Source organism: Pelmatolapia mariae, linkage group LG8 (genome assembly GCF_036321145.2).
Source record: "Pelmatolapia mariae isolate MD_Pm_ZW linkage group LG8, Pm_UMD_F_2, whole genome shotgun sequence".
NCBI classification, from domain to species: Eukaryota; Metazoa; Chordata; class Actinopteri; order Cichliformes; family Cichlidae; genus Pelmatolapia; species Pelmatolapia mariae.
Genome location: NC_086234.1, coordinates 17231128 through 17254602, shown reverse-complemented (window position 1 = coordinate 17254602; position 23475 = coordinate 17231128). Strand labels below are relative to the sequence as shown.

Sequence of the window (23475 nt, the reverse complement as noted above, 5' to 3'; positions counted from 1 at the left end):
GACATTACCAATAAGTTTGATGTGTCACATGGCCCTCTTCCTATTGAAAAAACAAAAGTTGTATCCAAGATGGCCGACTTCTAAATGGCCACCATGGTCACCATGGTGGCCATGTGAGGGGGCAAACTCCATCTTGAGGAGTTTGCCCCCTCACATATACTAATGTGCCACAAACAGGACTTTAATATCACCAACCATTCCCATTTTATTAAGGTGTATCCATATAAATGGCCCACCCTGTAGAGCTGGGTGTCATCTGCGTAGCAGTGAAACTGGATGTTATATTTCCTGAAAATATTACCGCAGGGTAGGAGATAGATAATAAAAAAGTAAATGACCCAGGACAGAGCCTTGGGGTACAAGGGAATTAACTGGAGTAGATAGTGATCTGTGAGTGAGTAATTGAACAAAGTGTGAACGGCCAGAGAGATACAAGGTAAACCAGGTGATTGCTGTACCATTGATGCCAATAGATGCTAATCTATGTGGATGTGGTGGGAGATAGTATCAAAAGCTGCTGTAAGGTCAAGGAGAATGAGGATGGAGATGAGTCAAGATTCAGCTGCAAGCAGAAGATCATTAGTGATTTTTACTAGAACTGTTTCTGTACTATGAAATAAACGGAAGCCAGACTGAAACTGTTTGTACAAGTTATTTCCAGTGCGCTGTCTATGAACCTGTGAAGCCACTATCTTTTCCAGAATTTTGACTAGGAAAGGCAAATTTGAAAAATTGGCCCATAATTATTTAGTTTGGAAGGGTCTGAACCATTTTTGTCTTGTTTTTTCTCGTGTGACGTATAGCTCTGCATATTTAACATTATCATCTTATTCTCTGATCATCAATCAAACTTTAATCCAGTGTTTGAAATCTTGGTGTAATTTTTGGTTGCTCTCTGTGTTTTGACTTGCATTTAAAATCGAATTCTTGTTCCTGGTTTTCTCATTTTCAGGAGGATTTCATACGGTCTCTTTTGCAGAACTGGAGAAAATAATTATTTCATTTTTGTCATCAGGTTTAGATTATTGTATTGCCATGTTTGATGGCCTAGATAAAGTATGACTTCCACATCTCCAAGTAATACAAAATTCTGTGATCAGACAATTAACATTTCCAGCAAGCGAGCTGCATCACTCCCATTCTATATTCTTTACAGTGGCTTCCAGTAGATTTTAGAGTTGTGGTCTTGCATACAGAACACTAAATGGCCAGGCTACAAACTATTTATCCCAGCTTTCTACCTAGTTCACTGCTGCTCATAGTCCTTGATCATAGGCTCAGAATCTTCTAATGGTTCCAAATACAAGATTGAAGACAAGAGGACAAAGCTTTTCAGTCTGTGGCACCAACACCTTGGAACGGCCTCCCACTACAATTACAGTTAGCTGACTCTGTGGATTAAAAACCAGCTAAAAGCCATGTGTTTAACCACGCTTTTTGGTGATGCTTTTACTGATTTAATTTATTCTGTATCTTTTGTATAAATAAGTTTTACTTACTGATTTAACACTAGAACACTATCGCTATAAATAGTAACACAATCACTAATGCCGGGTGATTTTTACCCGATATAATATGACCAACAAAAAGTACTTGTCATCAAAATATATCAAACACATGACAAATCAGAGTGGTCAGCTTTTACTTTCAACTGTGCCATGTCTAACAAAATGAAAAAAAGTGTCATGGGGGGATGCTAAAGTAATGCTCCAAAATTACAGAAAAATCTGGAATTCAAGAACAAAAAATTCCTAAAAAAAAAAAAAATGACGCTGGAAAGCTGGTCTTTGATACACCCATTCCTGGGACATTTGAGACTTCCCTGGTGAAGGCACAATCTCCTCGACACACTAACAGCTGCAGGAGAGAGAAATCATGTAAATGTATTTGCTCGGGTGAAAATCACCCAGCGATAGTGTTCTAGGGTTAAAGGGAGGAATGTTCGTTTAAATGGGAAAAAATATTTCTCACCCCAAGTTTCTTTCTTTCACCATCTCACATTAGTTTGACTGCAGCCATTCCCTAACTCTGTGAATGAAACGGAGCTTATAGGAAGTTGTTACTGAACGGTTGTAGTTTCGTTAGTTATGCAACTGTATAGTTTACAACACCGGAGAAACCTCCAGTGAACTTTCCTTTCCTTAAATGGACGACTAACATACATTAACTATTCAATCCTTTATACGACTTTGAAAAAAAAATTTATTTGACAGATGAGTGAGGTAATACTTCTGATGACAGAGAAGAATTGGAAACCAAAAATGCATAAATTATAGGTTGACTACTCAAAGCTAAGACATTCATTTAGAGAAAGTCCTATGTAGGATGAGCTACAATGCTGACACCACTGTCTGTTGAGAAAAGCATCCTCCTCACAAGAAACCTAAAAATAAAAAAGGTTAATTCCTCCTTTTTGCCTGACTTCCTCTGCACTTCCATCCAGTTCTTGTTAGTCAGAAAATCTGATATATTTCCAGTTTTTATGATGCATGCAGAATAAGTTAGATCCGATATGTGGCTACTTCTACTATTGTCTATGGCTAAAAAGTAGATGTTCTGTGGATGTACCTAATGTGCATGTGCAGCCAAAAGTAGAGCAACTTACTTAACATATTTCCATGACTAACTCACTGCAATTTAGGATTAAAAAACAAACAAACAAACAAACAAAAAACATTTTGCTATTATTTTGAGCTTCTAAAAATAATTTCTATACTCTCCTTGACTAGATTGCTAACAAGGTGTTTGTACTTCTTCTCACACCTTGTGGCATCTGTGCATGCTTGTTAGTTCAGACTAGAAATGCTTGCCAGTGAGTCATTTTACAGTAAATCAGACTCCTCTTTTGTCAGTGTCCTGTGAGAAAATGCAGTTTTCTCAGCAACTTAACACCCAATAATCTGACTACATCCAAGGTGCCAAGTTTCACATCAGTTTTTACTTTTCTGTTTTTGGTTATTTTTTAAGTCTGTGTTTTCTTATGAACTGTCTGATTAAGAGAAATTGAAACGGATGCATAGTGTAGTAAACCTGACTGTGTGAATGTGTAATCTTTGCCAAGGTTTCTGGTTGATCCAGTTTAATCAACACAATAACTCATAAATGTAAAATGGTCTCGATACCTTAGAATGAAAACACCAATTTCCAATGAAGGCTGGATGACATTTTCTCCTTGCTAAAAGCTGTAATCACAAGTTAAGTGACTAAAGGTGAGAGTGCTTGATATATGTCCCAGTAAGAATTTGTTTTAATGTTTGTCTCATGGCTCTGGATCTTTGGCCCAGTATTTTGAATATTTGAGTATTCTGACTTTGTTATTTATTTCATTGAAAGTATAAGACGATTTATGTTCTGGTTCAGATTTTGTTATTTACTAGTACCTGAGTCTTTTATTTACATTCTTACCTGCAATAAACCTGTGAATTTGAATTTAGATCTGTCTGCTCAGTCCTGCATTGTGAGTCCACTCCCTGCCTGCCACATGCACCACTTTATGGCAGCTTGTACTGTATGCTTCTGTCATGAAATTCAGTAAATCCCCAAAACTCAAAACTGGACTGCAAAAATAAGATCAAATATTACACATTATTGTACTAAATTCAATAAGAGCATTACAGTTACAGTTCTGTCTTTATTTGTGTTGAAAAGATTCTACTGTTCTCTGCACACTGGGCACAGTCAGGCAAATTTTTGTACCTATTATTACATTTTAATTCCAATCAGTGATACATCCCCCACACTGCACTAAATTCCTTACACACATGTATGCATATGTATGTGCATGCGTGTGTTTCTGTGTATGTTTGTGTGCTATTGTTGCATAAACACATTTGCCATGTCATGTGTGCTGTACATCACATTTTAAGGAGCTAAATGAACATAAGAATGTAACAATTTTATATCTGTTCTATGATTTAACTGACAGAGGAAGTACAGCGTCTCATTGGCTAGCCGAGTCTACAAACAGAGGTTCCACAGAAATGTTCCAGAAAATTATTTATAACGTGAGTGGGGTGGTTTACTTAATTTGTCCTGAGTATGCTCAGTGAGAGGTCACTGCTCTCTTTTGTGTCGGTGGGCAGAGTCATAGGAGGGCGAACAGGCAAGTGAGCTCATGCAGAGAATTCAGGAGCGAAGGATTTCAGGTGGAACAGACCAGCTCAACAGAAACAGAAAAGTTGACTGAGAAGGGAGCCGCACTTGAGCCACACAGGGAACACTCGAAAGAAAAACACCATTAGAGTTAAAAGTTTGCAGGAACACAGGATTAACTAAACCTCATTTTGCTGTGGAAAATGTAGCTCACTAAGGTAGTGATTTATGCATTAATCTGACAAACAAAAGGTTACAGGTTCAATTCCAGAAAGCTTAGGAGAGGGGCATCTGACATAAACCTTTGCTAAACCTTGTGACAATGGAGTAGCTGATAGTATTTTTATTACAAAATAAGAGAGCTACCACAACCAGACAACACTTAGTGGTGCATTTGAACTTAGAGACTTGAGGACACTTACAACGCAGACTGAGATCCTTTCCCACTGTATAGCTCAGGATTATAATAAATAAAATTTTACTTTAAACAACATTTCATAAAATATGTTCATGTGATCATGGCATTATGATATTATCATGTTCATTAAAGGACAAATGTATTCAGGTCTCTGTTTGTCACTAGTTATTAAGAGTAAGTTCACTAAAACACTTCACTAATCAAATCTCAAGAAACAATCACAGCTGAGCATCCCTAAGGTAAACATCAGAACCTGTGTTGATTGGTCCAACAAAATGGGTTAAACAGCACGAGGGACTCCAGTTGCTGTGTTTCAAAGCAGGGAGATCTGGTGGTGACTAACTAGTCAAAATGCTTTAACAACAGATCTAAGAAGCCTTTTAAAACAGCAAATGAAGAAGGCACAGGTGAGGTGAGAGGAGGCGATGGAACTCCTTCCTGTAGCTGGACACGAGATGGCCACTGGCTCAGATACAAACTTAGGTTGGTAAATCAGAATCTCTTAGTGTCTCTTCTAAAGTGTTTACTGTTACATATTAGTGCTGCCATCTCTGACACACTAAGCCAGAGGTTCACACACTTCTCACACTCCATCACAAAAGCTATATCTGTGTACTGCTCTGCCATTTCCCTCCTCTTTCACACAAAGTGAAATCAGCTCAATTTAGCACAAGTGTGCAGGAAGAAAAAAGCATGCTCAATGATTTGTTTTCTATCTACATGGCCTGAAGATAACACAAGCAAATGCAATATAATTACTGAATTTAGAACAATAACAAATTACATTATTGAAAAATTTTATGTGATTACAGTGACTCATTAACAACCTTTTTTTATACAAATTAAAAACACGAAGTTGAAAAGTTGTATATGCTGTCATTTATTCCTGAATCAAGTAAGTAAAATATCACAAGGTTAATTTTTTTAAGAAAGCAAAGTGTTTTTAGGTATATACTGAATTTCATGCATTTTACAGTACACATTGCATGAAATTTCTTATTACATACAATAAATTCTAAACAATCACTGTACAATGTTTGCAAACAGTTTATCTCAAAAAGATTCATTGTAGAGCAAAAAAGTAAAGTCACTTTGAAAAGACAAAACTTCCATAATACTTCAGAGTACTGTGAAGTACAGCTAAAATCACTCCCATCTGCTCAGGTAGTTCACTACATTTAGTCTCATCCATATTATTTGAAAATCTAAACTGTGTCCATTTGTGTTGCTTTGCCCTCAAATGAATGTGTAACATTTAGGCATTTGTATTTTGAACAGTTTCCTGGTTCTGGAAATGACTATGAAAGATGATAGGAAACAGATAGGAAACTCTGTTATAGGTAATAGTGAATAAGTGAGTGAGGGAGTGATTTCAGACACAGCTGTTTGTGTTTAGCGAATCAAACGTGGTAGCACTGACATTTATACACACAATATTCATTCCTAAAATATCAGGAGGGTATATTCACATATATTCATCCTATTAATTTAGTTTACACCTACAACTAAAAAATGTGATCTTTGTTATTCTGCTGTTGCATCAGTCCCTGGACCTGGAACATCTGCTGGATTTTCATTTATCATCTGTTTGTATTTGCTCTTGAAAAATCCAGCCTAGGAGTGCAAGGGGAAAAAAATCAAGCAATCATGAATTTCAGTTTCAGTAAAAATGAAAATAAATAACCAGGCTACACAGATGAATATTGTAACCTCTAAATTATTTTTTAACTGGACATCTTCACTAAAAACTTTTTAAACCTTTGTAATTATTGTGTAAGAAGTGTCTTTCACCTTGTACAGGCCAGCAGTGAGTAAAGCCAGAAAAGCCAACCCTCCCAGACATCCTCCAATAATTTCTTTGGTGAAATTTGGCTCAGGATACACTTCTACCACAGCTTCAATCTGAGAGAAAACAGGGTGTCAATGCCAAAGAAGCTCTTAATAACTCAAACAAGAATGTGTACTCACCTTGCGAACAGGAGGGTTGTCAGAACCTGTTGAAAAGTAGACGTACTGGTTTTTGTCGTACTCAAGACTGACTGTGCTGGTTAAGAGGAATTTGGCAGATTGAAGTCCAATCTAAGAAAAAAAATAGAATGAGCTGGCCATAAATGAGATTATTTCATTTACCAAGTTACTCATACATATACAGGAACAATGTGTGTTCACCTCTCGCCTCTGTGGATAGTCTTTATCCTTCAAGCTCGGGTCTGCTACCAGAGACCTGGGAGCTTGAGGGTCCTGCACAGTATCTTTGCTGTTCCGAGAACTGCATTCTTCTGCACAGATATTTCCTGAGATCTGCTGGAGCCACTCACCTAGCTTGGGGGTCACTGTAACGAGTGCTCCAATTACCACTGGGACCACTGTTACTTTCACCCTCCACATCTTCTCAAGCTCTTCTCTGAGCCCTTGGTACTTCTCCAGGTTCTCGTGTTCCTTCTTCCTAATGTTGCTGTCATTTGGTATCACTACGTCTATCACTACAGCCGTCTTCCTCTGCTTGTCCACCTGTACTATGTCTTGTTGGTTAGCCATCACCATTTTGTCTGACTGTATGTGGAAGTCCCACAGGATCTTCGCTCGGTCATTCTTGACCACCCTAGGGGGTGTCTCCTACTTTGACCTCGGGACTTCCAGGCCATACTTGGCACAGATGTTTCTGTATACCAGTGTTTCCCAAACTTCTTTTGCTATAACGCCAAGTCCAGCCTCAGGATGCTGGACTTGGGCTGAAACCCACCATTCATGGTCAGGAGCTTCTTCGTCTTGATATCAGTGGCTTCTCCTCCTTTGGCAAGATTATTACCCCAGTAGGGTAGCCAGTGTTGGGGAGTAACAGAATAGATGTACCGCCGTTACGTATTTAAAATACAAAATATGAGTAACTGTATTCCGTTACAGTTACCATTTAGATGGGTGACAATTAGAATGCCACTGTTACCATCTGACTACACTTCTCCAATCTGAATGACCTTCGAATTAGGGATGAGTTTAAAACATAGATTTCCAGATTCAAATAAGTCTTAGTTTTAATAAGCCAATATCGAGTCATTAAATCCTGAATCGATTTTTAAATATAAATGTATTTTGCCAGAAACATCAGAATCTCAGGTAAAAGCTCACAAAACTATTTCAACAACCGCCAAACAGCTAAAACAGCAAATGAGAGCAGGTAAACAGATTCCGCAAAAAGATATAAAGACAAAGAGCGGATTGTTAACCCGACAGCACATACATGTACACGCTGCGGGTGCTGGAAGCCGACACCTCACAAATTCTGAAGCTGCAGGTTTCGTCACTCTGTGCCCAACAGTGCATATCCTTGGTAGATCCCCCACTTGATGGTGACTTGTGCTAACACTAGTTAGCCTCTAGTGTTGTACGCCACATTCCCATTCAGTTCATGATGAAGGCTCCTAGAGTCCTGTTGATCTTTTACAGTTCTAGACATTCCAGGATCCAGGTGTGGGGCATCGAGTCATAGGCCTTCTTGTAGTCAATCCAGGCAGCGCACAGGTTGGTCACCCTACTTTTGCAGTCTTGGCTGACTGCTCTGTCTGCCAGTAGCTGGTGTTTTGCGCCTCTGGTATTCTTGCCAATTCCCTTCTGTGCCCTGCTCATGTATTGAGCAATGTGCCTGTTCATTTTAGCCACTATGATGCCTGACAGGAGCTTCCATGTGGTACTGAGGGTGGTTATTGGCTGGTAGTTGGATGGGACTGGCATCTCTGGGAACTCTTTCAATACTTTTGGAAAACCATTTCAGGTGACTACATCACGAAGCTCATCGAGAGAATGTTAAGAGTATGCAAAGCAGTAATCAAAGCAAAGGGTGGCTGTTTTGAAGAATCTAAAATATAAAACATGTTTTGAGTTATTTCAACCATTTTTTTTCTACATAATTCCATATGTGTTCATTCATAGTTTTGATGCCTTCTGTGGGAATCTACAATTTAAATAGTCATGAAAATAAAGAAAAAACATCAAATAAGAAAGTGTGTCCAAACATAATGCTAGGAAACTACCTGCAGCGGGACAGGGAAGTCCAGAGGGGTGAGCTGAACGGTAAGTACAACACCTACACTGGACTATCAAGACCTACACCCTGCCCATGATCAGGTACCCTGCTGGAATAATAAGCTGGCCAAAGGAGGAGATAGAAGTCATTTAGATCAAGATGAGGAAGCTCCTGACCTTGCATGCATCCTGCGGCTGTATGCTAAGTGCAAGAAAGGAGGCCGGGGGACTGGTGAGTTTCAGAACCACATTCCAGGATGAGACAAAGAACATCCATGAATGCATAATGAAGATGGCCCCAACCAACCACTTACTCAGTGAATACCCCAGGCAGCAGAAACCCAAGAATGAGGAGCAAGAGGAGGAACCATCACGGAAGGACAGGCCCCTGCACGGTATGTACCACCGTCAGATAGAGGAAGTGGCTGACATCCAGAAAGATCCTGTGGGACTTCCACATACAGACGGACAAAATGGTGATGGCTAACCAACCGGACACAGTAGTGGTAGACAAGCAGAAGAAGATGGCTGTAGTGATAGATGTAGCAATCCCGAATGACAGCAACATCGGGAAGAAGGAATATGAGAAGCTGGAGAAGTACCAAGGGCTCAGAGAAGAGCTTGAGAAGATGCGGAGGGTGAAGGTAACAGTGGTAATCAGAGCACTAGATGCAGTGACTCCCAAGCTAGGCAAGTGGCTCCAGCAGATTCCAGGAACAACATCTGAGATCTCTGTCCAGAAGAGCACAGTCCTATGAACAGCAAGGATACTGCACAGGACTCTCAAGCTCCCAGGTCTGTGGTAGAGGACAGTCGCTTGAAGGATAGACCGCCCTCAGGGGCGAGAGGGGAATTTTTTTTAATTTTTTTTTTTATATACAGTATATATACATATATATATTAATGAAACATGTAACACAAATTTCCCTTCAACTACCTGTTCTATCCATCCTGAACTGAGGTTGGCAGATATTTCATATGTCCTCTTCATCCGTCTTTCCAGGAATGTGTTGCACTTGAACACTCTGCACCTGGCTACAGAGCAGTCCTGTTGGTGATTTAAAGAAGACTGAATGGAACACTTGTCTTGACCCAGTGCAATCTGAATTTGAAAATCTACTGTGAATTTACATTTCAGTGGCTAATGTGCAGAGGTATACTTACAACTACTTTATTTGTCAGTATTTGAGGAACAACATTTTTGAAAGGTGGTTCTTCATCATTTCCTCTCTGACAGTCTGTGATCTGGAATAAATTTAAGTGCGAGTGTGATTGGTCCTCACATACATCTGTCCCACAGCTAAGCTTGAGCCATTTTGGGGTCAGCAGCTAAATCTTCTGGCATATATTACCTGTAGGCTGCTCAAATCCACCCAAATGTCCTTTTCACCAAGCTTCACTGGAACCCCGATCACCACAGTGAAATTAAGCGCTCTGATATCATTTGTAATCTAAACAAGAAAAGAAAAGAATAACTAAGCTTTATAGCTAGGTTTATATCACACAATACATTTTAAAAAATAAAAATCTATGGAGAAGGTATATTTCACCGTGACTGACTGTTGAACTGGTTTCTGCAAACTATTCATCCCAAATGTGAAATTGTTGTAACTGAGGGAGCTAAACAGACATATTTTTAAGGTTAAATACAAAGTAAAAAAAATGTGTATGTATATATATATATATATATATATATATATATATATATATATATATATATATACATATATATATATTTAAATAGAACAGCACATACTTTTCAAATGTCATGAAAATGCTGTATTTCACATCAATCCATTTCTTTTTGTAAAGTTCACTTGTAGTGGCATGCTCCTGATTTCCACTGAAAGAGAGGATTGAAAATATTTGTACTGTGTCTGGGATATTGCTTTAATGAGGAGTACATGTACCAAAATAACAGTACCTGCTGGCATTCACAGTGACAAAGATCTTCCTCTCAAGTAGACTGTTGGTGTCAATTCCATAGGAGACAATGAAGAAAACCTTAATTGAATGAGAGAAATAAGACTGAGTAATAATTTTTGCTAAATTATGCAGAACTTAGGACATACTTTATGCATGAAGAAACAAACAAACCTTAGTTTTGCTCTTGAAAATTGGCTTGTCAATAGTGCAGTCTGTCCTTCCTTGTGATAAACCATCTTCACTGTCCAAGGGGCTGCACTCAATTCTCCCCTTTATTAGAAAAAAATAAAAAGACTGCTAGATGGATTGGGAGAGCAGCAGATCAGTGATGAATTGATACAGAATTGATCCCGATACCTTACCTGCTGACTCGTGAACTTCCTGTAGGAGAGTCCAGCTGGGTACGTAAGAATAACATGACTGTTGTAGGAGTTTTCACCTCTATTCTCCACTGTGACTGTGACATTCAAAAGTTCATCAATGCCCACTTTAACCTCTGAGGATCTGGCAGAGTATAAAGGAGGATGAGAACAAAGGAAAAGGAAAGCAGCCACAAGCAAAGCTTAAGTCTTGTAATTGTGCCACACCTGGTGAAGTTGAAATCCACTTTCAGGTTATCAACACATTTGTTGTCATTGCCACAGTTGATCTCAAACCCTAACTGTGGAAGAGAGCATAATGGAAAAAAGTATTTACATGACGTTTTATTTATGGATTGCAATTTGAACATTGTATAGCCAAATCCAATGACCAATTTTTGTGTGCTGCCATTTAGTGGAGGCTTTGTGTTGTTGTTACAGGAAACAAAATAATTTCTGTTAATATTCTTGATCCACTTATGGAAGACATCTTGGTCCTCTGGACGCTCAGGGAACCAATTTAAAGTGGAAAATCTCAGACACAAACTATCATTTTAAGGTAAAGAACTATGTAGAGTAGGACTCGTTTTTCCAAAAACTGATGCCTAGCAGCTTGTGGACCAAAGAATTATAATTCAGAGTGTGGAGCAAGTTGTTTTGTTAATAGACTTACAGGATAAATGGTTGTTGTTTTAGCCTGTGGGGACAGACTTGGTTTGGGATCTGTGTTGGAAGATAAGCCATCAAATGTGAATTTGAGCTCATTGGAAAGCACATTGAGAGAGTCTTCAGGACAGGCCTGCAAGAAAAGGGATGTATGGTTTAGATTCAGTGTTAAAGGACTCTTTGAATTGAAATTCTATTGATTGCATTGTTTATGTTTTGTTTTGTTTTTTTCCAGATATTGTTAGAGTTTACCTCAATATAGAATTTTACAGTTGAGCACTGTCTGTTTCTTAAGTCTATAGTAACTGATCCAGACTGCTCTTGTTGTTTCCCACTAATGTATGCTCGGTTGTTTGGAGGTTTCCGAGTGGCATCCACTGTTAAAGTATAATGAATCCTTGCTTGAGCTGGAATAAATCAGAGATGGATTTCAATGCTATGAATTTATATAAATAAAAAAACATTGAGCTGATGGGAAGTGACTTTGTAGTTTAGAAAAGGAGAGGAGAATGATGAACCTGTGTTGACTGTAGACACTCTGCTCATGGTAAAGCAGAGTTCAGCTGTGTTCTCGAGTGGTTTTGAGCAGTCTACATTCTGAGTAAGGATTTGCTTTGGGCTGAATGAAACGTCAGTTTTCACGATTACTATAGGCCTTGATCTGGAAAGTAGTAATATACATGTGAACTACTTTTACCTTCATAATTAATAACATACTAACATTGGGTATCATTAGTGGTGTTCTCACCAGAATTAGTAACAAGATTTCACAAAAGTAAGCACAACACATTTTATAAACCACTACTGCTTAAAGGTTTTTGGTCCTTTAATATTATTTTTAAGATGGCAGAAACATTGACAACAATAACACATGGCTGGACTATCTTGGACTTACCTCAATAAAACAACTTTACCCTTTGAACCCACCGCTAAGTCAGGCAGTCCATCACCACTCTGGTCAAAAGACGACTGACTGATTGACAGGCCAAAGAACTTCAGTCCTGACTCGACCTCAGAGCCAGTAATTCTCTGTGTACATGGAAATATTTTATCTAATCAAGTTGCAGATTTTGTAAATATTGACATTACATGATAGATGAGTTTAGACATCATTGTGAGCTTTCTGGTGTTGTGTACCTGTGAGTAAGTAGGACTGATTCTTCCTCCTCCTTCACCATTAAATATGTAAATGCTGCCTTTACCATCATTCTCCAAAGGTGCTCCAACTGCCAAATCCCTGAATCCATCTGAGTTTAGATCAGGCAGTACAGCAAGAGAAGAGCCGAACCTTCCTTTGACAGCTGCATGTCCTCTTAGTACTAACGGCTCATCGAAATTACACTCCACAAACTAAAAGGAGGAGAGTGAATATTTTATGATCATTAAGAAAGTTGGCAAATAAACCAATTAATTTAACTGCAGTAAATAAAACTGATTTACCGAACCAGTTAATCTGCAAACATAAACTCTTCCCTCTCTATCAGGCTCCATATGCATTGGGGCAGATATGAAGATTAGATCAGTGATGTCATCATTATTTATGTCCATGGTACACACCTCTGCCCCGAAATATTCACCAGTCTGATACTGTGTAAGCAACAAATTATTAAAGAAAAAAACATCAGATACATAAAAATAATACAGGTTTTGATTATAGTTTATTTTTCATTTCTGTCTCATACTGTAAAGCTGTACCTGCCACGGAAATGGCTCAATCGTTTGTTTCATAAAGCTTTGTCTGTCAACAGTTGAGAACTGAAACCTCCATGTCACAGCAAGCACTGTTCCTCTGTGTTTGAACCTTGGAGCACCAATAACTGTCAGTGAGCCACGCTGGGTTTTAGCAATTGCCATGGAGTAACCTAGAATTTAACAGTCAAGCAGTCAAAGTCATTAGTTTAAAAAAATCAAATGTAGCTAATATAGACAAATTGTATAGATTTTTCTAAATATTTAGACGTTTGTTAATAAATCATTGTTAGTACCTCTGCAGGGAGTAAAGTTTGAAATTATATATTTCAACAACTGTCTAATATACCAGATTAAAACAAACAAAAAAAAAAAACTTACTTGTATCCTATAATTCAGCCATCATTTGCAGTAAGAAGCCCTCTATTTCAACATACCCTTTTCTTGCCTTAAGCCTACTGCATGTTTCAGATGTCAGTGGACCAAAAGAAGTCTTCACCCGATTTTATTCTGAATCCATTTGTTAAAGTGATTACAGTTTCTATACTCTGAATCACAAAGGAACCCCCAATATACTGATTAGTGAGCATCACTGGCGTGTCCAGCGGGGTGGCCTGGGGAGGCACAGGCCACCCCCCCCACCCCCCCAACCAGACTGGCCACCCCAGGTGCCACCCCAAAGCTAAAACAATAAAAATCAATCAAATATCAAATGTACGATCATGTTTTCACAGTGAAGCTCAGATATCCGAGTGTAAGTGAATGCAGCATCGGGGTCTGCACTATGAGCATGACCTTAGCAAACGTAGGAGAGCCAAGCACGAAAGATGGCACTGCAGAAAATGATTTATTTTATTTATTTATTTTTTTTGTAACGGCATGAACAATGAGAGGTGGTGGTTTGGCCAGATGCTGGCTGATGTGTAAAAATAACTTAGTTGTTTGGTGGTGGCTATGGCGGAGCTTCCACAGAGGCCAGCAGGTGGATGAGGGAAGGGGAGGCAGGAGGAGAGACCCGAGGCAGCCGCCGGTCCGAGTGTCAGGTGAACTGAACTTCAGGTAAGAAGTTATGACCTGCAGTCTATCTGGGTCAGATATAAACCAAGTTTAGGTGGAGTTTATTTTCGTTGTGCTGACTTTTTACAGTCAGTTACAATAAATCGTACTGCGTACTAGCTAGCATGACGGAGTTTCTATACAGCTGGGTGGGTGCTATGATGTTACTGATAGTGAACTTTATTTTATTCATAAGGTTAGTAGAGTTGCCAACGGCTCCTTAAAACTGGAATGGTCCCTCATTCAGAGAAAATATTACGCGTTTCGTATTGAGCTGAGAAGAGACGCAGTTTGTCCCGGACTTCAGCTATAATGAAAAAAAGACACAAAGCTGGATTTATTCTGTCTGTACGCTGCACAGCTGCCTCTTCTTCTCTCATTCTCTCTCCTGTTCCTACTTCAATCATGAAACTGATCAATGATCAGCTGATCGGCTTTTCTCTCTTGTTTATCGCCCACTTTGCGCCAGAAAGAGGAAACCAGCGGATGTCACGCTAAACAACAGCAGCACGTTTAAGCTTGATCAGCTGTTGTTAGAATTTATTTGATATTAATTTCTAGTATCAGCCGATGTTTGCTGGAGCCACAGCTGTAAAAGCTGCTGGTCATGATGTCGGTTTGGTTATCTGGTGAGAGGGAAACATGAAGATGAAACCAGGAGATGTCCTTACTGAATCATCAGAGCTGAACAGGTGATGGAGAAACAGGTTTACCTTTTAGGTGACATGAATGAGTTGAAGGGAAGTTATAAACTGTTTCTGAGAGACAAATAACACCAGGATCCTTTTCTGTGTAGCTGACAGCTGGTAACTGTGCAGGGGCGGGTCTAGCAAAGTGTTGCCAGGTAGGGCATTAACAGGGAAAAGGGGGCACAAAGAAATACTTTTCTTTCTTTTTCTCATTTAAAATATCTAGCTTTTATTAAATAATTATTTGAATCTTGCGAACAAAGTTTTTATCTGATGTAAAATGTATAGAAATCATACATATACCAACAAGACAGTGTACATCACTGTCACAACAGCATTTGTTTTCATTCAAAGGCTTTATGACTTTAATACCTGGTGGGCCGGTTTCTAGTCAAAATGCCCAATTTTTTGTCCCAGTCCAGCCCTGCAGGTTAATACTGGCAGTGTCACCATGCCAGCTGACTGTATTTCATCATCAGCCAGTGTTGTTCTTTATACATCAATATTACCAAAGTTTACAATAAGGCAGCATAGAAAGTATTTACTTGCTTTCAGGTTTTATTCAAATGTTAGTCTTTTCAGTTGTTTCCCCATGTTTTTCCTGTTTCAAAATCAAACACCAGTTTTTAAGAAGATTATCTTCTTTTTTTAAAAGGCAGATAAAGTTTTGCATTGGCTAATTTGCCAATTGTATGTTAAAAATATTTGTATTTTAATATTCAAAAATGTTTTTGCCCAAAACATATGTGCACTATATGTCAGTAAAAATACTATGCAAATATTGCTGTCCTTGAATGCTGAATAAACACTGACAAAGCACTGATTGTATCTCTTGTACTTTATCAACGCAGTATCTAAAAACTTTGCACCGTAGTGGTTAAAACCTCATTCTAATAAGAGTTAAAAGCGCATTCGGTCATTAGGTTTATAAGGTTATTGAATTATGGTTAATGGTTGGTAGAATTTTTTTTTAACATTATCTGCCAATTACATCTGCCACCCTTCTCCAAATCTGTGCCCCTACCGGGCCCCCCCAACAAAAATTTTTTAGACACGCCACTGGTGAGCATATCCATCCAACCATACATTCATCCATTTGTTCATCATCTTACTATTGAGGGCAGTTTTTGGTTATTTAAAACTAAATGTATTTGTTATTGTTGTCTTTTCCTATTCCAGTCTTCTGGGTTTTCCAGGTTTTTTATTTATTTATTTTATTATTTTAATTGTAGCTATTTATTTCATATTTTATGTTAAGTAACAGACAATCAAAAACAACGTGACCAATATTAAAATGTTTTTAGCATACACACCTTCAGCATTTAGAAAATCTTTTTCAGTTTTTATATTTTGTCCAATAATAATAATTACAGCATAGCTGTAGTTTATAGTTAGTTTGTTGTCAGTGTAATATTCTTACCAAGATAACTGTCAGGCTCCAATGGCATCTCGTATGTTTTCACCCTGTCATACCCAGTTGTAAATTGAGTATAGCCTCCCGTCCACTGGTTGGCACCAACAATAGACATTTGAATTCCCTGCAGTGTAGATAGATATATATTGAATTCATAGAAATTAATTTAAAATCTGAAGTTTGTTTGGCTGCCCTTTTTTTCTATCACTTGACTGTCTGGTTAGTTTAAAGTGGTTTTAATTACCTCAGGCACATAAGCTACATTGAATCCCTCTTGAGCCATTTCCATTCTCAGTGACTCCCCACTGGTTTGAGATCCTGAAACACAAAAATAAACACAAATTTAAAAGACTGTAAAAAATTCTGATTTGCTCATTCATGCTATTATTATGGCTTAAGTGGATAATTCTAAATAATGACTTGCTGTTTATTATAAGAGTGTCAGAGTGTATTTGATCATTTCACAAATGTATAGAGACAAACTTATCAACTTCAGATGGAAGTATTGCTATAAATTTTAAATACAGTGAGGATCACAAGTTTTTGGACAATGACATTTTTTTCATAGTTTTGCCTCTGTACACCACCACAGTGGATTTTAAATCAAACACTCAAGCTGTGCACATTTTCAGTTTTAATTCAAGTTGTTTAAAATAAAAACAATTGTAATGGTCTACCAGGCCTTTTACTGCAGGAAATGTCAACAAAGCAAGTTAATGTTTGTACCTTCGATAGAGATTTTTTTCTCTAAGTTCTGTCTTATTATTTCAAGTGCGTTGAAGTCCCTAACTTGAAACACGTGTTTGTCTGAGGGAAAAGATGCAATGGTGTCCAGTTCTTGTTTTGCTTCAGGTTTATTAAACGCATTCCCCACCTAGAGGAAAAACACACACACACACACACACACACACATTTAAGTTATTATATTGTGTGGATTTGTTTCCCTATTAAACCAAAGGGAACCCAAGTATATTTGCATTTGCAATGAGTACTGAGTTTGTATACTGTACTTTTATAATTTCCCCAAAATAACAAAACTGTCTCATACATGCTAACACCTAAAAACATTATAATAGCCGTTTTTACATGTCTATCACCCATAGCGATCAGTTTCCTATCAATATTGGTACTTTTTAAATTGCATAAGAAAATTAGGTTAACTTTACACGCTCATTGAACAGGTACTTACCCCAATAGCAAATCGAACTATTTTTTTACTCTCAGCTAGCTGTGCTGCATATGGTAAGCGATTTGAGTCTTGAGATTCTCCATCAGTTATAACTATCAGCACCTTCTTTGCATTTGATCTGGATCCTCTTTGTGGTGTAAAAACATTTTGGCTGTTGAATGGAGAAAATAGAGTTTCAGTTCATCTTTCTTAACTGTACATCTTCTTGTCTTAGAGGTTAAATAAAATAACCTCTTAATATTATATCTTAGTATTTTCTTCTAACATAACAGGGAATTTATATTTCAGTTAAATATAGCTCTACAAGTACAGTTTTTATGTCTAATATTTGACTTGCTCCATTAGCTGTATAGACATCCACAAACACTAGACTCTTTTAAAAGAAGTTACATCAGTGATATAGAAAGCCCACACTGTGGTCAAATTAATTGTAAAAATTGTTTTGGATAAAAAGATCACACAATAAACATGCAACATCATGGCAGTCCTTACACAATGTGTTCGATGGCCTTAGCTGTGTAAGTTCCTCCACGTAGTTGTGTAATTCTATCAATGTTAGATTCCCATGATCCAGATGAGAAAAAATTATTAAAGTAGTAATGGACCTTTGATGAAGTAGAGAACTGGGAAACAGAAAACTAAAAAAAAAAAAAAACATACACAGAAAAGTAAGTGGAAAGTGGAAATAAGTGGAAAACATAAGTAGAAAAAACGTATTATATGGAAATAAAAAAAAGCTACATGTGCTACATGTCTAACTGAGAATAGCAGTGCAGTTCCTCACCTTTGTATCACTTGAGAGAAATGACCCAACGAGGTTTTTCACAAAGGTCTTCATTTTTTGAAAATCTTGACGATCTACACTCCCTGAACCATCCAACAGAAAGGCAATGTCTGTTCCAATCAGGCATTCTGTCAAAGAGACAGGAAAGGAATGCTCTTTTAGTGTTTCTGAACTGCTTTCGGTGCCCTTTTTTGTGGGAAAGACTGAATTTCTTGGTATTCTGGAAGAATAATATTAACATCATTGTTTTCCTTTTAAATCTCCTTTTCACTTCTTTTTTAGGCCCTATTTAACTTGAAATTGAGTCCTGTGTTTGAATGTTCAACACCACTTAAGGCTTAGCACAACTTGCATAACAAAAGAAAAACAACTTTCTTTGTGGTCTGCAGTGAATTTAAAACAAAACTTTCACTTCTTAATTTCAAATTTCATTTGTTAAAAATTTACTTGTTTATTAGTTACACTAGTTTTTGCAGTTATTTGTATTTCTTTCTAGAAGCTATAAGAAATCACAAACAAAGAAAAGGAAACATGTCACACCAGACTGTCACGATGAACAAACTGCGAAACTATGAACAAACTATGACAGACTATGAAAAACGATGACTCGAAATAACAGACTATGATAAATTAGACAAGAACCCAAACACCGAAACCAAGGAGACAATCATAAATAATGGCTGACTTAAACCTCAACTGAAAGCTAAATAGGAATAAGACATGAACTATAATCACAAATCTATGAGACGAATACAAAAATATACTCAGAGCGCTGGTTCAGAGACCCAGACTGTGACACCAGACCATGGTTGTTTAAGTTGACTAAAACTAAACAAAAAATAAATAAATAAATAAAACTCTTTTTTAATTAACTCAATCAAATTCAAATTAGTAGCATGTGGTTACAATTAATACAAAAAACTAAAATGTACAAATTTTGTCCTATTTTCCAACTCAACCAGTCTGCTGAATAAAGCACTGTTTCTATTCTTAAGGGATGTGGGGGTTCAAATGTACATGTACGGTTTGAAGTTGTTGATGAAGAGACACTGTAATTCTATTGTATGTGGCACATGCAATGACAATAAGTATTATATTCTGTTTTATGTTGCCTCAACTAAACTCCTCTATGTATCAATCAAAACTTAAATTGCAACAGAAAGTAATAAAAATGAAATAAAAATTTAAAAAAAAAAATAGAAACTAATTAGATTTTGTTCATTCCTGTGACCCCCAATGCCCATGTTGTATGTGTGGGCGTGCGTGAAACATAAGTATATTTTCAGATCATGTAAGTATGCTGTTACCATCAACGGAAGAAGGGATTGGAGGTCCAAATCTATTGTACTGGTCTATCTGAAAACACACACCACTGTACATGGTGTAGCTTTTGCAGTCCTTGGGAATAGTTGGACCACATGCCTGAAAAGAAAAAAAGGTCAAATTCTGATTAATAGAGTTCTGATTATTTTCCTGTGCCAGTATATTTGCAGTTCACCAACTTACCACAGTGTTTTGGGTTGCGGGATCACTTTTCATTGTTAAACCAAGGGACATGTTGATTGCAAAATCTGGCTCTGTATTGGAAGCATTCAGTAGATGTTAAAACACTCATAAAATACATTTTGTGATCACTAGAAAAAAAGTTGTATATGATTGAATGAATACTTGAAAAATGCTGTCAGAGTTTCAAGACATTCTGTTGCGACATTAAGAAATTACCTACCTTGAAATTGTATATTTTGGCAGTTTTCTCCAGAGGTGGTACACCTATATATTTTCCCTTTTCTGTTTTGTGAATACTGTTCTAGTGGGGCACTGATGAGCAAGCTAACGAGAGAAAACCAGACATAAGATATAACTTTGGTAAATGAAGTGGAGTGAAAAAGCTCCCGTTGTTTTAGTAAAGATTACATGACTCAATATTTCTTTGACAAAAAAAGCAAAAGTATTAGTGTTAATTATAAACAATTGTAAACCCACATTCAACATAAAAATGCATGCTCCAGCTTACTCTGATTGTCTTTGAACCACCTGGTAGCCAAAACCAGCAGCAGAGCTCCTCAGGGTCTTCCAAGCCACAGGATCAATATTGAAACAAAGTGCAGCATTTAAGACTGAGAATTAAAGAAGAAAGAAAAACATTATTAAAGCTGATTATGGAATAATAATGTGATTTTATCAGCACTATCTATAATCACATATAGAGACAGTATGCAGTCTGTTTTAGTTTCATTGTATTTCTTGAATGCAGCCACAATGTTTCTTTTATGACCACTAGAGAGCACCAAAGTCCAACATTTTAAAGCTCTGAATTTTGTTGCTCAGAGCAATTATTCAGTTAAAAACATGTTTAACATTTTAATTTGAAATCAGTTTTGTTTCTTTGATTGTTGTATTTTACTCCATCAGTCCAGGTGTAAATGCTGAAAATTTAAAGAAAATATATTGTAGTTCTTTTTAAAGCTCCAGTTAATTATCAGGTACACCACAGTATCAAAACTCATCACTACTATGTATAATTTGCTTATTTACAGTACTGAAAAAATGCAGCTAAATGGACAATCACACCTGTGTGCACATACATCCTGCTCTCCTGAACTATGTCAGATTCATCAAGTCATGACACAAACACACACACACACGCACACACACACACACATTTGTATAATGTATTTTTGGGATTTGTATAGCATCTGTACAAATCCCAAAAATACATTAAAATCTTCCTTTTTGGGGGCATTACCTGACACAGCTTTCTGAAATAACCAGTATATCATATAGTGCTAACATTGTTTTCCAAAATGTACATGTATTTGAAAAATATACCTCATCATTATGACATGCACTCAATTTTTTTTTCTTGTCACCATGACTCAGCCATATTAATATGATCATTATTGTTTCAACAATAGTTAAAAACTATCAATCCGCTTAGAATTTGTTTGATTTTTTTTTATGTTATTTACATTTCTGCTCAACTGTTATACAGACATGAATAAACATTATATTAAACATGTCAGAATAAACTGGACAGATACATATGATGTGACATTAATGTAAAAAGCCTCAGGTTTGGTTTAGCCCTGTATGGGCAGGTACATAACAATCAGATATATATGTATAACGATTGCATAAACTTATTACAGTTTTTGAACCTGTTTTAGTTTTATGATCGAAAAACACAGTTTTCATCAAAATGCCAGTCATATTTTTACTGTTTGCTGACTTTCATAATTAGAAAATAATAGATAAAATCACAACACACAAAGTTGTTTTACCTGACAAGAATAGTGTAGCACTAGATATCCAGTCCATTGTGTGAGATGTTACATCTGCTGATAGTGTCAGAGAAGAGTTGAAACGAGAAATACAAAACTGATACAGTGCTTCTCAAAGATAAGACAGTCATTTAAAGGAATTATTATGTAGGAGGAGTTACATCATTGTTTTATGACACTATAGACTGTGGTAGTATTGCTTAAGTTTAACCAGTGATTCAAGCGTTGTTTTTTGATAACAACTGAAAGGTTTATTAGTTTCCAGGCAACAATATCAACTCATGTAAATAATAATTAAATGCTTTACTTGGCTATTTATTATTCTAACTTCCGTTTTTGTTGCCGATAGATTGTTACTGCATCTGCAGTGGTGTGGAGACTGTACTAGTCTGTCATGGTAAACAGAGAGCTGACCATTAAAGCAAAGCTCTCGATTTATTGATCAATCTTTGTTTCTAAGACCATCTATGAGCAAATCAATTATTAGTGACTGAAAGATTGTGTTTATTGATGTATACGATGGAAATCCACTTCCTCTGAGATATGGTTGAGGAGATCAGTCATGTGGGAGAGCTGTTGCATCTCCACATCAAAATGGGTGTGAGCAGTGATGAGGGGTCAAGGGTGTAAATATACCTCTACTTTAGACAACACCCTTTCAGTTCCAGTGTGTTGACCAAACATACAAGGATTACCACTAATACTTGACAGCACGTCACTGTGACTCAATACTGACTCAAATCATGCAGTGTAAAAACAACAGAATTATTCAAGGTGAAGAAATATAATATTCTTCAATGGCCAAAAATATGTTAATGTCCAAAAACTATTTTTTTTTATAACTAGAACATTTACAGGAATTTGTTTTTACCTTTGATGGATTAAATGTTATCCTGAAAAGTCTGCTTTATTATTTCATGTATGCTGAACTTCCTGACTTGGAACACGTTTGTCAGAAGAAGATGTCATGGTGTCCATTTCCTATTTTTAGCCTGTTTCAGCTGCTGTAGGGCGAGAGGTGGGGTACAGATCACCAGTCTGTCATAGGACTAACACAGAGAGACAGACAACCATTTGTATTCACAAGTAATAGTAGTAGTAGCAGTAATATAACAAAAATAAAGCTAGATGATATGGTCTCATATCTTGTCTTTGTGTTTTTGGCGTCTGTCTCTGTTTCAAGTCTGTGCTTCCATTCTCCATTTTTGCCTTTGTGTATGTGTGTGTGTGTTTGTGTCTGTGTGTGTGTGTGTGTGTGTGTGTGTGTGTGTGTGTGTGTGTGTGTGTGTGTGTGTGTGTGTTTATCTATAGGACAATCTTTAACACTTATAACACTAGCCCCAAGGCCTTATGTTTGACACCCCTAATTTATAAGGTTGCTGAAACCTGCAGACAGCTGAGACTGAAAAACTCACTTGGATGAGTTTATAAATGTTTTTTCGACTAAAAACACTACATCCAGATGAACAGAATCTACTTTTTAGGATGCTGTTACCAGAATGATTGTGCATGCATCAAGCTAAACAGTCCATTGTGTTACATCCATGAAAGTAGTTTGAGAAATGAGTGACGTATTAATTCTGCTGACAAAGTCAGAGTTGAAAACCAAAATGCAGAAGTTACAGGGTGACTGTTCAGAGTTACGTCAGTGATTTAGAGGAAGCCCTGTGTACACTGAGCTACAATACTGACAGCACTATGTTTTAAACAACACACTACACTGTGGTGGGATTATTTTTGTTTTTGATCATATAAACAATATACATACAGATGATGCCACAAAAGACTAAGGATTAAGGGCTGATGCATGTGGATTGGTTGCAGTCATGTGTAGCTTCCTTAAAAATTCCTACTTCTTTCCACTTCCTGCAGTGTCACTATGTGTCAAAACT

General features: G+C 37.2%; 1 protein-coding gene across 1 annotated transcript; it reads right to left on the bottom strand.

Annotated features, from left to right (window-relative positions):
* Positions 1-6034: 6034 nt before the first annotated feature.
* On the bottom strand, positions 6035-21620 carry LOC134633526 (integrin alpha-M-like). Its single transcript, XM_063482353.1, has 30 exons — positions 21584-21620; positions 20317-20419; positions 20029-20132; positions 19809-19879; positions 19610-19724; positions 18303-18430; positions 18011-18156; positions 17519-17669; positions 17056-17203; positions 16574-16647; positions 16336-16453; positions 13177-13343; positions 12922-13068; positions 12619-12831; positions 12377-12510; positions 12000-12142; positions 11734-11888; positions 11489-11614; positions 11044-11117; positions 10819-10960; positions 10628-10726; positions 10455-10534; positions 10287-10373; positions 10081-10150; positions 9883-9981; positions 9695-9775; positions 9468-9578; positions 6479-6589; positions 6302-6412; positions 6035-6124 (listed from the first exon to the last, which is right to left on the bottom strand). The coding sequence occupies exons 1-30, from the start codon at positions 21618-21620 to the stop codon at positions 6035-6037; spliced, it is 3435 nt and encodes a 1144-aa protein (XP_063338423.1).
* Positions 21621-23475: the final 1855 nt, after the last annotated feature.